General features: G+C 43.7%; 1 protein-coding gene across 2 annotated transcripts in view; it reads right to left on the bottom strand.

Moving 5' to 3' along the window:
- WNT3A (Wnt family member 3A) overlaps nucleotides 1-10,427 on the bottom strand; it is a 205,221-nt gene extending 194,794 nt beyond the window's left edge. For both annotated transcript variants that reach the window (XM_069210981.1, XM_069210980.1), the window contains exon 1: nucleotides 9,947-10,427. Coding sequence is in view for 1 of the 2 variants with exons in the window: in XM_069210980.1 (XP_069067081.1) it covers nucleotides 9,947-10,047 (101 nt within the window). In the remaining variant the exon portion in view is untranslated. The remainder of the gene's footprint in view (nucleotides 1-9,946) is intronic.
- Between the last annotated feature and the right edge of the window lie 2,801 nt (nucleotides 10,428-13,228).

Raw genomic sequence — 13,228 nt, 5'->3', positions numbered from 1 at the left:
ACCACCACTGCAAACATGGCGGTCATGAGGGTTCATAATCAGGCCCTAATTATACATTGGTTAGCCACAGTGTAGAGCTCTCAAGCAACTTTTGGATGCAACTGAATGAAATAATGACAATAAGTATAATAAAATAAATATGTGTGCACGCTGTTCTTTATTGACTCATTTTACTCACTTTTATGTATTGGTATATCCTACATACCTCTGAATGAATATTAGATAAATATAACCTTCGTGTACATACATATGCCCACATGCCTGTTCTATAGATTGATGAAAGTGAGAGAAGATCCCTTCCTCTTGCTAGCAGATGGCCTTATGTCTGGCTTCAAAAACATGCACAAAATAGCGTAGGCCCGATCAGGCCATTTGCGACCCCAACATTGCATTTTGGTATGTATGAATTCCAATTTGTGATTGGGTACCTTGCTACCGAATCACAAATTGGAATGTGACTACATATGGATTCGATATCAGGAAGGGGCGAGTCAAGGGCATCTTTTCCTAATAGCAAATTGCAGCGATATGCAGGATTGTTTTGCGACCGAAATGCAGTTGAAAAACATTCGCATTTTACCTACTTCAAGTAGGTGGTAACCCATTCACAAACGGGAAGGGGTCCCTAAGGGACCCATTCCCCTTTGTGAATGCATGCAAAACATTTTTTAAGAGCAGGCAGTGGTAACCCAGACCACTGTGTAGTCTTAAAAAATTAAAAGAAAACTTTGCATTTTTCTGTTTTTTAAACACATCCCATTTTCCTTTAAGGAAAAAAGGCTGATTTTTTTTTTAATTGCTTTATTTAAAATCAGTCATGACATGGTGGTCTCCTGAGCCCAGCAGGCCACCAACCCTGTGACTTTAGCATTTCTTAATAAGTCGCAAATTGCAACCAACCTGATGAATATTAATGAGGTAGTTCGCTTTGCGACCCATTAGGAAACACAAACTGAAACTCCATGTTTCATACATTTGAATAGTGATTCCCTAATTGCAATTCGCAGGGAATCACAATTAGGGAATCACAATTTGATAAAATTATACATTTGGCCCTGAGAGTCCTAATCCTAGATATCATAGATAGATAGATAGATAGATAGATAGATAGATAGATAGATAGATAGATAGATAGATAGATAGATAGATAGATAGATAGATAGATAGATAGATTTTTTCACACTGATTATAAATTTTGCATGGCTAAGCCTCATGTTGATTCCATTCGACAGACACAGAATCTGACACACAGGGTCTATCTTTCAAGTTTCATGAAAACCGTCTCGTCCTTCCCCCCCCCCATTTATTCGCAGCTCCCCTTAGAAGGTCTACAACAGCCTTTGTTGCACACTTGTTATGGAAGTGAACGACAGGTACATGCATGTACGTTCATATTAATGCATGTGCATACAGCATCAGAGAAGAGTTCTATAGCCTATTGGAAAATTTGGAAGGGATTGTTTAGGATGAAGAAAAGTTACAGAGAGCCAAGAACACTCTCGGAGGCAAAAGTGTCAATATGATTTTATTTAATTGAGAAGGCTGCTAATGCAGACGGTTTATTGTCTGCACCACATGCAGGCATGAGCTCTCGTGCACAATCGTAGGTAAGTGCACTTGGGCACACAATAAGGAAAGTCGTGCCAAATGGGCGTACACATCATACTCAACATCTAATGGCACAGTTGTGATGCAACCTTAATGCCATCTAGTCTTGAAATGGCATTTGACATTGCATTTATATATTGCTTACTACCTCTGCCGAGGCGTTGAAGCCCTGATAACATCCATCCTGCATACAAGCATTCGCTGTCCTATATATATGAGCACTTTTGATCACAAAAAGTACGTCCCAGCTTGCGCATCACATGTGCAATAAATATCTAGGGGAATACTCGCACTGCCCCTTTAGGATTCACATGGCCTTAACTCGTCCAGTTCAGTCTGAAAGGCCCAAGGAGGAAAATTCAGTGGGAAGTTCTTGCCTAAATCGACAAAGAATGACCCAATTGTGGGCGCATGACAGGTTTATCACTCAGTGACCATTTGACATTCATGTTTGAAAAAAGGTCTTGTAGCGATCCCCCTCCTTCCAGGAGGTTGGAGATCGCTCCTGACTGAGAAACCCTGCCCCAATTGTCTACCAAGGGTAGTTTGGCATTTTACTATGACCAACAATATTGACACTTAGATCAAGCCAAGGGTATACATCTCACACTATGGCATTGTTTAAGTTAAACAAGATGTATTTTCTAAGTCTGTAGCTGCCTACGTTTCCCAGGTCCTTGTGTGTCTAGCAGCTGGAGTCCATTTTTTTCCTGGCTTTCTGGAACCTTTAGTCCTTGTTTTATAATGAAATTAAAAAAATATTGCAAGTCCAGGAATGAACAGAAAAAAATCCATGGGCTGCAGCAGTTAGCCATGCATTGACCTAGGAATGTTGGCAGGCTGAGGGCCACATGTATTTTGTATTTAATGTAAAGGGTGTGGTCTTAGTATTAATACAAGTTAAATAGTGTGATCTTGGTATTCATTTGCATACTTCAAAATAAGGTCAGTCTAATATCTAATTCTAGCTTTCCCTGTTTACCACAGTTGTGTAATTCTGAGCATACCACAACGACTATGCAAACTTTTGTAAAGGAACTGTTCCATTTTGTTGTGCTTGAAATCTCCAAGAAACATTTCATATTGCTGCGCTATTCAAGTTTAATTACAGACAGGGTGATTCAGACTGTTCCTGCAAATGTATCTTACCCCTGAAAATACAGGAGCATGGGCCAGATGTAGCAAACGTTTAGCGAGTCGCAAACGGCAAAATTTGCCGTTTGCGACTCGCTAAACGCGTATCCCAATGTAGAAATGCATTTTGCGAGTCGTTACCGACTCGCAAAATGCATTTCAGACTCGCAAATAGGAAGGGGTGTTCCCTTCCTATTTGCGAGTCGCATTGGGATGCAATACCATTTGCGACCGCATATGCGGTCGCAAATGGCATCGCAGTTACCATCCACTTCAAGTGGATGGTAACCCAATCGCAAATTGGAAGGGGTCCCCATGGGACCCCTTCCAGTTTGTGACTGGACCCCAAAATATTTTTTCAGGGCAGGGAGTGGTCCAAGGGACCACTCCCTGCCCTGAAAAAAAACCGAAACTAAAAGTTTCGGTTTTTTTGAAGTGCAGCTCGTTTTCCTGTTAGGAAAACGGGCTACACTTCAAAAAAAAAAACTGCTTTATTGAAAAGCAGGTCGCAAACATGGAGGTCTGCTGACGTCAGCAGGCCTCCATGTTAGCGAGTGCCTAGACTCGCAATGGGGCCGCAATTTGCGACCCACCTCATGAATATTCATGAGGTGGGTCATTGCGACCCCATTGCGAGTCGCAGTCGGTGTCTGAGACACCGTACTGCATAGCAATTTGCGACTTGCAAATTGCGTGTCGCAGGGACTCGCAATTTGCAAGTCGCAAATTGCCGACTTGCTACATCTGGCCCCATGTCACACTACTGTCTTGGTTTATTAAAATTTCTGCAGCATAGCACTACATACAAATCAGCAGCGCTATGTTGACCTCAGGGCGCAACTAGAATTATGCAGCAGAGGAACACCAAATTATTTGGCAGAGTTGACTAAATTATGTGGCAGTCAAAGGCAAATTATACAGCATAATGAGCACATTTTTATAGTATTATTTCATTATTTTGTCATTTTTACAAATGGTGATATTGTCTTGGCAAAAATGTCATCTTATTTGTACCAGTTTAAGAACCAAATACAGAAATATGTAACTGAAATATGACCAGTTAACCTTTGCAAAAAGCCTTGCACTTCTAGCGGACATGTATTGCCACCTTTTTAGTAACTTTTGAACCGTTTGAGTTAGGAACATTTTTTTTTTTTAAATCTGCAGTTCATGTTGCAGATGATGGACTATGCAACAAGTGCAGAAAATCATTAATTATACAAATAAACTCACAGCCGTAGAATGTATAAGTCCAGTGGCCCTGTCCAAAGGGTAAAAAAATTGAAGCACCATATGTACCAAGAGTTGCTCACCAATTGTCACATCAGCCAAGCTAACTCTAACGAAAAGCTGTTTCTGCACGATGGTGCCAAGGCCAGCAGGTGATGTCCTGCATCCTACTTGAGGGACACACTCCTGTACAAATTCCATATACAGACAAGTGCCTATGGATAAACTGCATGGTATGTTAATTTTTCACAGGTATTAGCTGTAGTTAAATCATACAAAAGTATTTTTTCCTGTCATTTACCTCTGATTTCAGTGAGTGCTGGGGTTTCATGCAAAGCTAGTTTATTCCACTTTAACACATCTAGCTTTGTGTGCAATCTTAGAGTTTTTCAAGAGTTACCGCACTTTTACATCCACTTTGCATAGATTAGCAGGTGCTTGATCCAAGTAGAGCCAATGCAATTTTTGGTGTGTTTGTGTCAACTTTTCAGCACCAAAAAAAATGTTTATAAGAAAAAGTTGATCGACACTGCCATTTGCACCACATAGTGCTTCACCCCTGCAAATGAAAATTATACCTGGACCTAAGTCTGGAGTAAGGGGGAAACAACTCACAGACTATGCTGTGGGAATCATACTGCACAGTAACTTAGAAGAGAAAGGTGGAACAGCAGAAGGTAATCTCGTTTACTGAAACAACTTGAATACATTGGTGCATATTTAAGAGCCTCTAGCGCCTCCTTGCGCCACATTAGCATCATTTTGTTTACGCTAATTTGGCCCAATGGGGCCAAAATTGCCACGCCATATTTACAATGTAGCGCAATGCATGCATCACGCCACTTTGTAACTCTATGCACCGCATTATGCCTGTGCCAAATATAATGTATGCAAGGGGGGCATTTCCTTGTTAGAGGGGCTGATAAAATGGCGCAAAGAAATCTAAAAGATTTCATTGCACCATTTTTTTCAGTATTTTCAACGTCTGCACAGAGCAGGCATTAAACAAAGTGGTCCTATTGTTTTCATTGGGCCTCTAGCTGCTTTTCAGGATTAGCATCAACATTTTTTATGCTAATTCGGTAAAGCGACAAACTAGCATAAAAAATGTTGACGTTAGTTCCCTAACTACCGTCGTGGTGTGCCACACATGATGGCGGTAAGGGTGCACTAGGGGGCACAAGGAAAGTGACACAGCACTGAGTGCAGTGCCACATTTCTTAAATATGCCTCATTTAGATTTGACAGTTCCTTCCCCTACAAAATGTTTCCTCCTTTAAAGTGTTTTGGGGCTGTAGGCAGGGAAATGGGTGACATTTAGAGGGGGTGAGAACCTGCTTCTGTCCCAGGCAAGGAATGCAGGCCCCAGTTTCTAATTATAAGTTGCGTCATTCCTCCGAATAAAAAATTGCTTTTTAATTATGTTGGGCCAGGTGTTCACCTGCTTGTCTTATCAAGACTGCATTTGCATTTTATTGCCTGCACTTTTCTCACATGAAGTCACAGCCCAGTGACATTCCCGGCATAGCTCTCTTAGAGAGTAGAGACATCCGCCCGAGGGCATGAGCCGTTCACCAAGCCCCCCTAATTTCCCTTTTAAATGCCTCATGGAAATCAGCAGATTTCTCCAACTAAATCCTTCCTGCGTTACACTTGGTAAAAAAACGCTGTTGCTGAAAACTGAACGGGGTTTTCGCTAATTTAAGGAAGGTAACATTAAGATGATCGGGATGAATACATATAGCGTATGTTGTTTATAGTGCTATGAAGCAGCAACACGGCGCCATCAAAGACTAACCGTGGATGTGAGCATACACTCCTGGATTAGGGAGAAATAGTGACTAAACCCCATAGTGGAAGGTGAAAAGGCGCAAAAGTGATAAGGCCGCCAAAATCATGGACTTTGAGGGGAATTCGAAGTAGTTTAAAGCTGCTGCATTTCTTTGTCTATAATAAAGTACATGCAGCAGCTAAACACATTGGATAACGAATCACTGCTTAAATTATCTTCCAGATATAAACATTCTGATACTCCAACACCTCTCAGATTAATAGCGGGGCCCTCTCACTTTAAGGAGCCATCCTTATGAAAGCGCTTGTTTCTCGAGTTGTGTTTGTTATTCTAGTTAAGCGCACAGATATCTCTCCCGCACACACGTGGTCGCCTTCTGCTAAAAGCAGGACTTGCGCAGGTATCGCCTCACCCTTTCTAATGAGCTTTTCTTCCTCTCCATGAGTGGTCAGCTCTCTGTAACCCCTCCTGATGACTGCAGAATTACTCCACAGCACGCCCTCGCTGACAATCTTACCTACTGAAATAGTGTACAAATCTAACGATCCGCATCTAGCCCAGTGGAAACATGATGTCTCAGTGCTGCGAAATTTCTATGTCCACAGATAACTACTGCACAGCGCCTGGAAACGACTTTAAATGGCTAAGTGCTGTAAGCGCCCTCTCCCACTGATATGCTTACTCTCTGCTTTTCTTGACATTAATGTTTGATGTTAGCACTCTGACATAGCCATGATAATGTGGGAGCTATAGAAAACTCTGTAACAAACAAATAGGATTTTGATGCTTCGTAATGGTTGAAGGTTGACGTGGCAGGCGTAGTAGCGCTATGTAAACACTATGAGAAGAGTCTCGTGCAATGTATAGGCTTTACAGCCGTGTCACAGCGATGTAAGGACCCCTGGTGACCTTCTTTCCTGCCTGGTGGGAGACCCCATTTTTGTCAAACTCCCAGCCATTGCTTCAGCTGGGTTCTGATCTGAATAGCGCTTTAACTACCAGCTCAAAGAGGCGAGCATGTGTACATGCACCCATGTTGCTTATATACAGACTCTAATGTCTGTCGGCGCTATCAAAGCATTGATGGATCTCCTGTGGCTCCAAAAAGCTACAATCCGTAAATAAAACACCTGTACCCCTAAATATTAATGGAAAGGCGTTAGCAAATACAATTAGTTACTAGGTGGAATATTTTTGGTGGGCAGCTTGCGTGTCAAACTATGAGAGGTCTACTGGCCATATGCACTAATTTCAAAAAGCTGCTTTATTGAGAGATATCAATTCAGTGCAACAGCTCTGCTGCATGTCACCCCATATCCTCTGTTATAAACTCTGGGCATCAGTCACCACCCACATATATGTTCCATGTATTACCAACATTGTACAGCATTTTACTTCGATGCGCGGTAACCCACATTCACATCTCTACAGCCTGAAGTAACAAAAGTGACATGCATTACAAAGCTCGGTAATTCATAGATTTATGCAAACATACATAGAAACTGAATAAATAAATACATTTATCAAGTGGATATCAATAACCTCTTGCATTTACACATGGAGTGAACGGACAGCAGTATAGATTTGGGAGGTTCGGGGCTAGGTGAGGTTCTGGAACATTCATGAACTCATCACATTGTAAGGCATTGGCGGTGCAGGCAGTAGATTTCCTTGCTGGAGCGCGCTCAACCAAGCACACAGCGCAGGACAAGTACTCGGCAATTTAAAACTCTCCTAAGCAGGTGCGAACAGCTCGCACGAGGCTGTGATTTCCTTTGCATGCTGAGCCCCGGGTTTATATTTGGGAAACGACACTACGTGCGCTAGAATGAGCCGCGCGCATCTTCTGAGGCAAAGTGTGGGGTGCACTGGTGTACATTGCTCACGCATAATGTCGGCTGCGAGGGGGGCACTTCGGCAAACTCCGTGAGAGAAACGTAGTTACACTGAGCGCGCCGGGGACCGGCTGGGATTTCCTCCCGGTGGCTCTTGGTTAGGGAACTGCCGGAGACACGGCTCCCTCGGCACTAGGCTCCTGCCACCCAATTACCAGTCCCAGCAATTATCTCTGTATCTACATGCACGGCCCAGCACCGCTGGCTTCTCGGCTCTGTGGGGAAGGTTGCATACCTGACTCTTAAAGGGGCCGTACACCCCAGAGCCAGCGCGGGCTCACACAACCTGCTCCTGAGGGAGCGGCTGTCTGTGTGCAGCTACCGCATGTATTGGATGCCAGGGCCCGCCAGAATCCACTGGTAAACCGGGGCCAGGTTGTGTGTGACGCAACGTGGACGGATCACACTTGTCTCTGACTGTCGATCATGCTCAGCCGAATTAATCTATCTATGTTTTACTTTATCTCATGGGAGGAAATGTTACAGAAGAAGAGACTGACAATGGTAAAACATTTATATTGGCTATAGACAAGTTTGGCTAGATGGAGGTACAGGCAGGAGGGACACACCGATGGAGCAGCAGACAGTTACAACACAGAAAGGCAAGCGAAACTACAGGGAGACAAAACCGATAGAAGAAAGCTACTAGATCTTTCAATAGAGAGGTGACAGTTAGATGGAGTGTAAAACGGAAAGATTATCAGACAGCAGAACAGATTTCTAGATGTTCCTCTAAAACAGTAACCTCACACACATTATGTTTCACTTCCCTCCTATACCTGGCAGAAAGTGCACTCTTTCATCTGATAAACAAGGCCATCCTTCTATTGCTACACCAGCAACTTGCAGGTGAACCCTTCCATAAGAGTTTCTGGACATTTAACCACCTACACATCTAGAGCAAAACAAAGGCGTTATGATCACTGCAGAGAAAGCGCCTTCTAAATATGACGCCAGGCCCGCCAGACGGAGCACTGCAGTAATAACACACCGATCTACGAAGGAATTGCTTTGTGCACGCTGATCTGCACGGGGAAACCTTCGAGATCCTCAGTATCTCGGGAAGAAAATGTTCTGCGCAGTATCATCATTGCGAACGAGCAACAGCGCAATATAACATTATGTTTAATTTGAGCCCATAGTAATTTTATATAAACAATGACAATGAATCAAACAGGAAACAGAAACACACAAACGAGCACACAATCCGTAGATGCAAGCAGTTCAGGAAAGACCAATTCTTAAAAAATGCAGATGCACCTTCCGATGTACCCGAAGCAATTCAAAGGTCTTTGGTTTGAGACAATCGAGACAGAAAATGCTGTTTTGTGACTTTCTGCCATTGTTTTTTAAACCAAGGGCATAAGAAAAGGCAAAACAACGAGAAACAAACCTGGCAAATCCAATGAGCTTCCCGAGAAACAATTACTTAAATAACAATTGCAAAATACTGGGAAAATGGAGAAAAAAAAACCTAAAGAACGAAGTAAAAGGAAAGAGAACGACGAGGAACTAATGGAGAGATTGTGGGGAAAGACAAACTGTTCTCCGCTTTGAGCACCGTTAAATACACGTCCGTGGTTTTCTTGTTCATTTTAAACGGACGATCCCTTCCGTGGAGTAAAGTGACTAAGGTAAGTCTCAACATACCCCTGAACGTCTATTCATGTACAGCGCCTGGAAGCAGATTACAGCCACTAAGCATCGGAATCGAGTGCACAATTGCGCCATCCTTTATTTTTCAAAAGCGAGCGTTTTCTTACGTTTTCAAAAGAAAGTCCCAAAAAATCGCCCACGACCCTCGTGGGTGATATTTGAACGTGTGGGAGGTGCTCGGAGGCCGCCGTCGGCCGCAGCCCCGCTGACCTGCGCGTGTTCTAAAACCGTGTACAGTATTTTACTGCCGTGCAGGCTCCTGCGCTCCGCCGGCAGACCAGATAACAAAATCCCCAGGGGAGGGTGTCATCCTTATCAATATCTCTTGAATTCAATCGCTGCCTTTTGTCCCATGCTAGGGAGGAGGATCAAAGTGCCCAGAAGCCATCTGATCCCTTTTCTACAGTAAAACACGGCGGATCAGGTATCCATCCAAAGTTCAGCCTGCAGTGCGCTTAGAAAAGACGGAAGCAGGACGTGTTTGTTATTTACAAAGGTGAAAGTGACAGCATTATGCATTTTCAGTTCAGGCAAGTGACACTGGGCAGAAGAACAAAGCACGTGCCAAACAACAACGAAACAGCCTAGAAAATAAAAACAATCAGAACAATTTTAAACTATGTTCACTTACCACCAGATTGGGTAACTTGACAGAACTTGGGTCAGCCCACACAGAAACAGCGTGCGTCCAAAAAAACCCATCTCGGGAGTGTTTTTAAAACAGCAACACATGTAAAAGTGACGTCTTGAAAATGTAAAAAGTGAAAAAAGAAAAAATAATAATCGCCAGTACAAGAGTCCAGACAGGTAACGTTTCTTCTTTCCCTTGGGTTTGTTGCTGTCTTCCCGTCTCTTTGAATTCTCAGAGGTTACTCGTCTCCCAGCCCGGTGCACTGAAGTACGCTCAGGAGAGGTGAAACACACACACAGACAGGCACAGCGCACACACACACACACACACAAACTTTGCAGGCGCTCCGAGAGACCCAATCAAGGCAGATTGCCACAGGGGAGAAAACCTCTGCTGCTTCTGTCAATCAGGACAGGCGAGGCAGCAATGAACTGCATGCAATTTGCAACCGAGGAGATGGTTTTAATAGGCATTAAGGAAGGGCAGGTTGGCCCACAAGCGGTGGCAGGGATAGGCAAAACGCTCCTTTAAAGAAGAGGGGGTGGGTGGGAGCCAGGGTGATTTAAAGGGGTTTAAGCAGACAAGGGGGACCCCTGTGGTTTGGGTAACTATAACAACCTGTCTGGACTTCGCAGCACTGGCTGCGTAGAAGCTCTGCTGATATGACTATACTATCTCCTTCGGTTTCTTCTTCGCGGTTGTGTGCTTGAAGTGTGACCAGGGTATTCCTGTTCAGATATACCATACATTGATATTCTTACATATGTAAATATGAATACTGACACACTGTTAGCTCTCCACAGAGACTTTATGTCCTACCACACAATCCTGTGTTTTCCTCTCGTTTTAGAATCCTCCGGGTAGGAATTTGTAACATGATTACTTATTCAATTCACCATTTTTTATGTTGTTTTTTTCCAGCTATTTCCCCCATTCTCTGTTTAAAGAAACCTTGTCTTGGAAAATATATGGAAAAGTTGCTTCAGAAAAAAAAAAAAAAAAGGTAAGTTAGTAACTGTGAAAACTCAAGTGTGTGAGGAGGGCCAGAAAGCATTATAGGGAAAGGAACTGTCACCCACACGGACAGCGCTAAAAGAGCAAGGCTTTCTTGGTCTTCATTGCCAACAGCTAACGTGCTAAAAGGGTAAGTTGCCTTAAATGTCAAATTGTTCTTGAAAAGGTAACTTTTGCAGTTCCACCAATGACATCTGAAATAGCGGGTTGTGTGTACCAAATTAAAGAAGCACACATACAAACGAATGAACAGATATCTATCTATCTATCTATCTATCTATCTATCTATCTATCTATCTATCTATCTATCTATCTATCTATCTATCTATCTACTTACCTACCCACCCGCCCCTAGGAGCCAATGGAAACCGCAGCTGCCCGATAGACATACCGAGCTTATAGTTTCTTAGCGGCTAAGCTGTCTACACTGAAGAGTGCATGTGTGTGGTTGAAGTTGTTTATTCTGTTAAAGGTATCTCGCCTCCTCGCCGCCTCGCTGATGAAGGCGGCTGTCATCGGTTCCTACTGTTGTATTGTGGCATGGATGTATTTTTGTGCCATTCCGTAAACCGTGCACTGCGCTTCGTATGGGGCGAGTAGCGAGATGGCTGCGGCGGAGCAAGTTCTTCTGAACATGTGGCAGGCGGAACCTTGAGCGTGGTCAAACTTACTTTACACGAAAAGATCCGAAAGCCTCTTAAAATTCATGAATGAAATGTTTGTCAGCTGTATGCTTCAACTCATAATGTGTAAAAGAGACAAGGAGCTTCAATTGGCCTGCGCATGCAGTACGCCATAAAAGCGTAAAATATGAATGTAACTTGGGAAAGCTTTCTGTCGCATCCCTCCCCCCTCCTCCTAGTTCCGTCTCGCCTTCTCTCTCCTTCTCTCTCTGTCTCTCTCCCCCCTCCTATCCTTCTTCTCGTTCCCTCTGCCTCTCCCCCTTTTTTCTTTCTTTCTCTCTCCCTCTCTACTTTTTTTCGCTCTCTCTCCCTCTCACCCCCTCTCTACTCTCTCTTTATCTTCTCACCCGACCACAGTGGTCGCTTCCTTTTGCCTTGTCCTCCGCCCTCGCTACTGTAGTCACCGCACCATTCCTGCCTGTTGTCCGCCTTTCTCTACGAACTCCCACCGGTGCCCCTGCCTCTCCTTGCTTCTCTCGCTCCAAGTCACCATCACACCCTCTCGCCTTTTATAGTTTATTCTTCCGTCCTTTTTTGCACTAATCTCCTTTCCTCATCACCCTCTCACCCAATTAGACCCCACGCTTGCTCTCTCTGTCTCAATTTTATTTCCCCTCCTCCAGCTTTCTATCTCTAGCCTCCCATTATTTCTCTTTTCGTACATCATCTTCCTTCCACTCTTATCCCCAAGCCTAACTTTGTCTCTTTCCCCTCTCTCTGCCCCGTCTTTCTCTAATTCGACGCCCCTTTCCCTTTCGCTCTCTTTCCCCTCTTCGTCCCTTCCTTCATCTCCCATCTCTCTCGTCTATTTCTGTCTCCTCCTCACCCGTCTCTCCTAACCTTTCTTCCCCTCTCTCTCTCTATCCCCGTGCTTATACTTTCCTTCTCTTCACTCCCCTCTTTTACATCACACTCTTGTCTTTACTCCTCAGTCCTTTTGATCTCCCCCATCGCCCTCCCACCTCCTTTAGAAAAGTCCCCCAATTAAAGCATTACTGCACAGAAGCCGGCTTTAGACTCTTCAAGGTAGGGATTTCTCTCTTTTCAAGTTAAATTGCTCACTTTTCAAGTTGAAGAAACACCACACACATATAATGGCACCAGCTCCCAAAGTGAAAGTCCTCTCTCCGATTCCCCCGCCCACCATAGGTAAGTCATAACACGGTATCATTTTATTTTCATTTTAGTTAGGGTCACCAAACCAATGGCAAAAAATGCTGGACCACAGTGAAAGCTGTTTGTGACTTGGGAGGACAACGCACTGGAGTTTGAAGCACAAATGAGAAGTTGTCAAACGTTGCTTTTTCTGCTGAGCATTAGTTCAGCTGCCTGTACACCCTCCACTCCTTTGTCCCTTAAGTCAGAGTGTGAGTTACCTAGGACTGATGTACAGGTGGGCAGGGTACTGACCTCGGATAATCCCACCTAGGTATGCACTGTGTTTAACTTACCCTTCAGCATAGTTCCAAACACTCTGTACATGCCTTTTAAAATATTCACCAATAACATTGAAAAATTGTTTCCATAAAGTTATTTTTAAAGTTAGCAATTTGAGAACTGACAAAGGAATACAGAACTAAAGGTG

This window comes from Pleurodeles waltl, chromosome 10, assembly GCF_031143425.1.
Source record: "Pleurodeles waltl isolate 20211129_DDA chromosome 10, aPleWal1.hap1.20221129, whole genome shotgun sequence".
Taxonomy (NCBI): Eukaryota; Metazoa; Chordata; class Amphibia; order Caudata; family Salamandridae; genus Pleurodeles; species Pleurodeles waltl.
The sequence above is the reverse complement of the archived record's forward strand: the minus strand, read 5'-3'. Positions and strand labels throughout refer to the sequence as shown.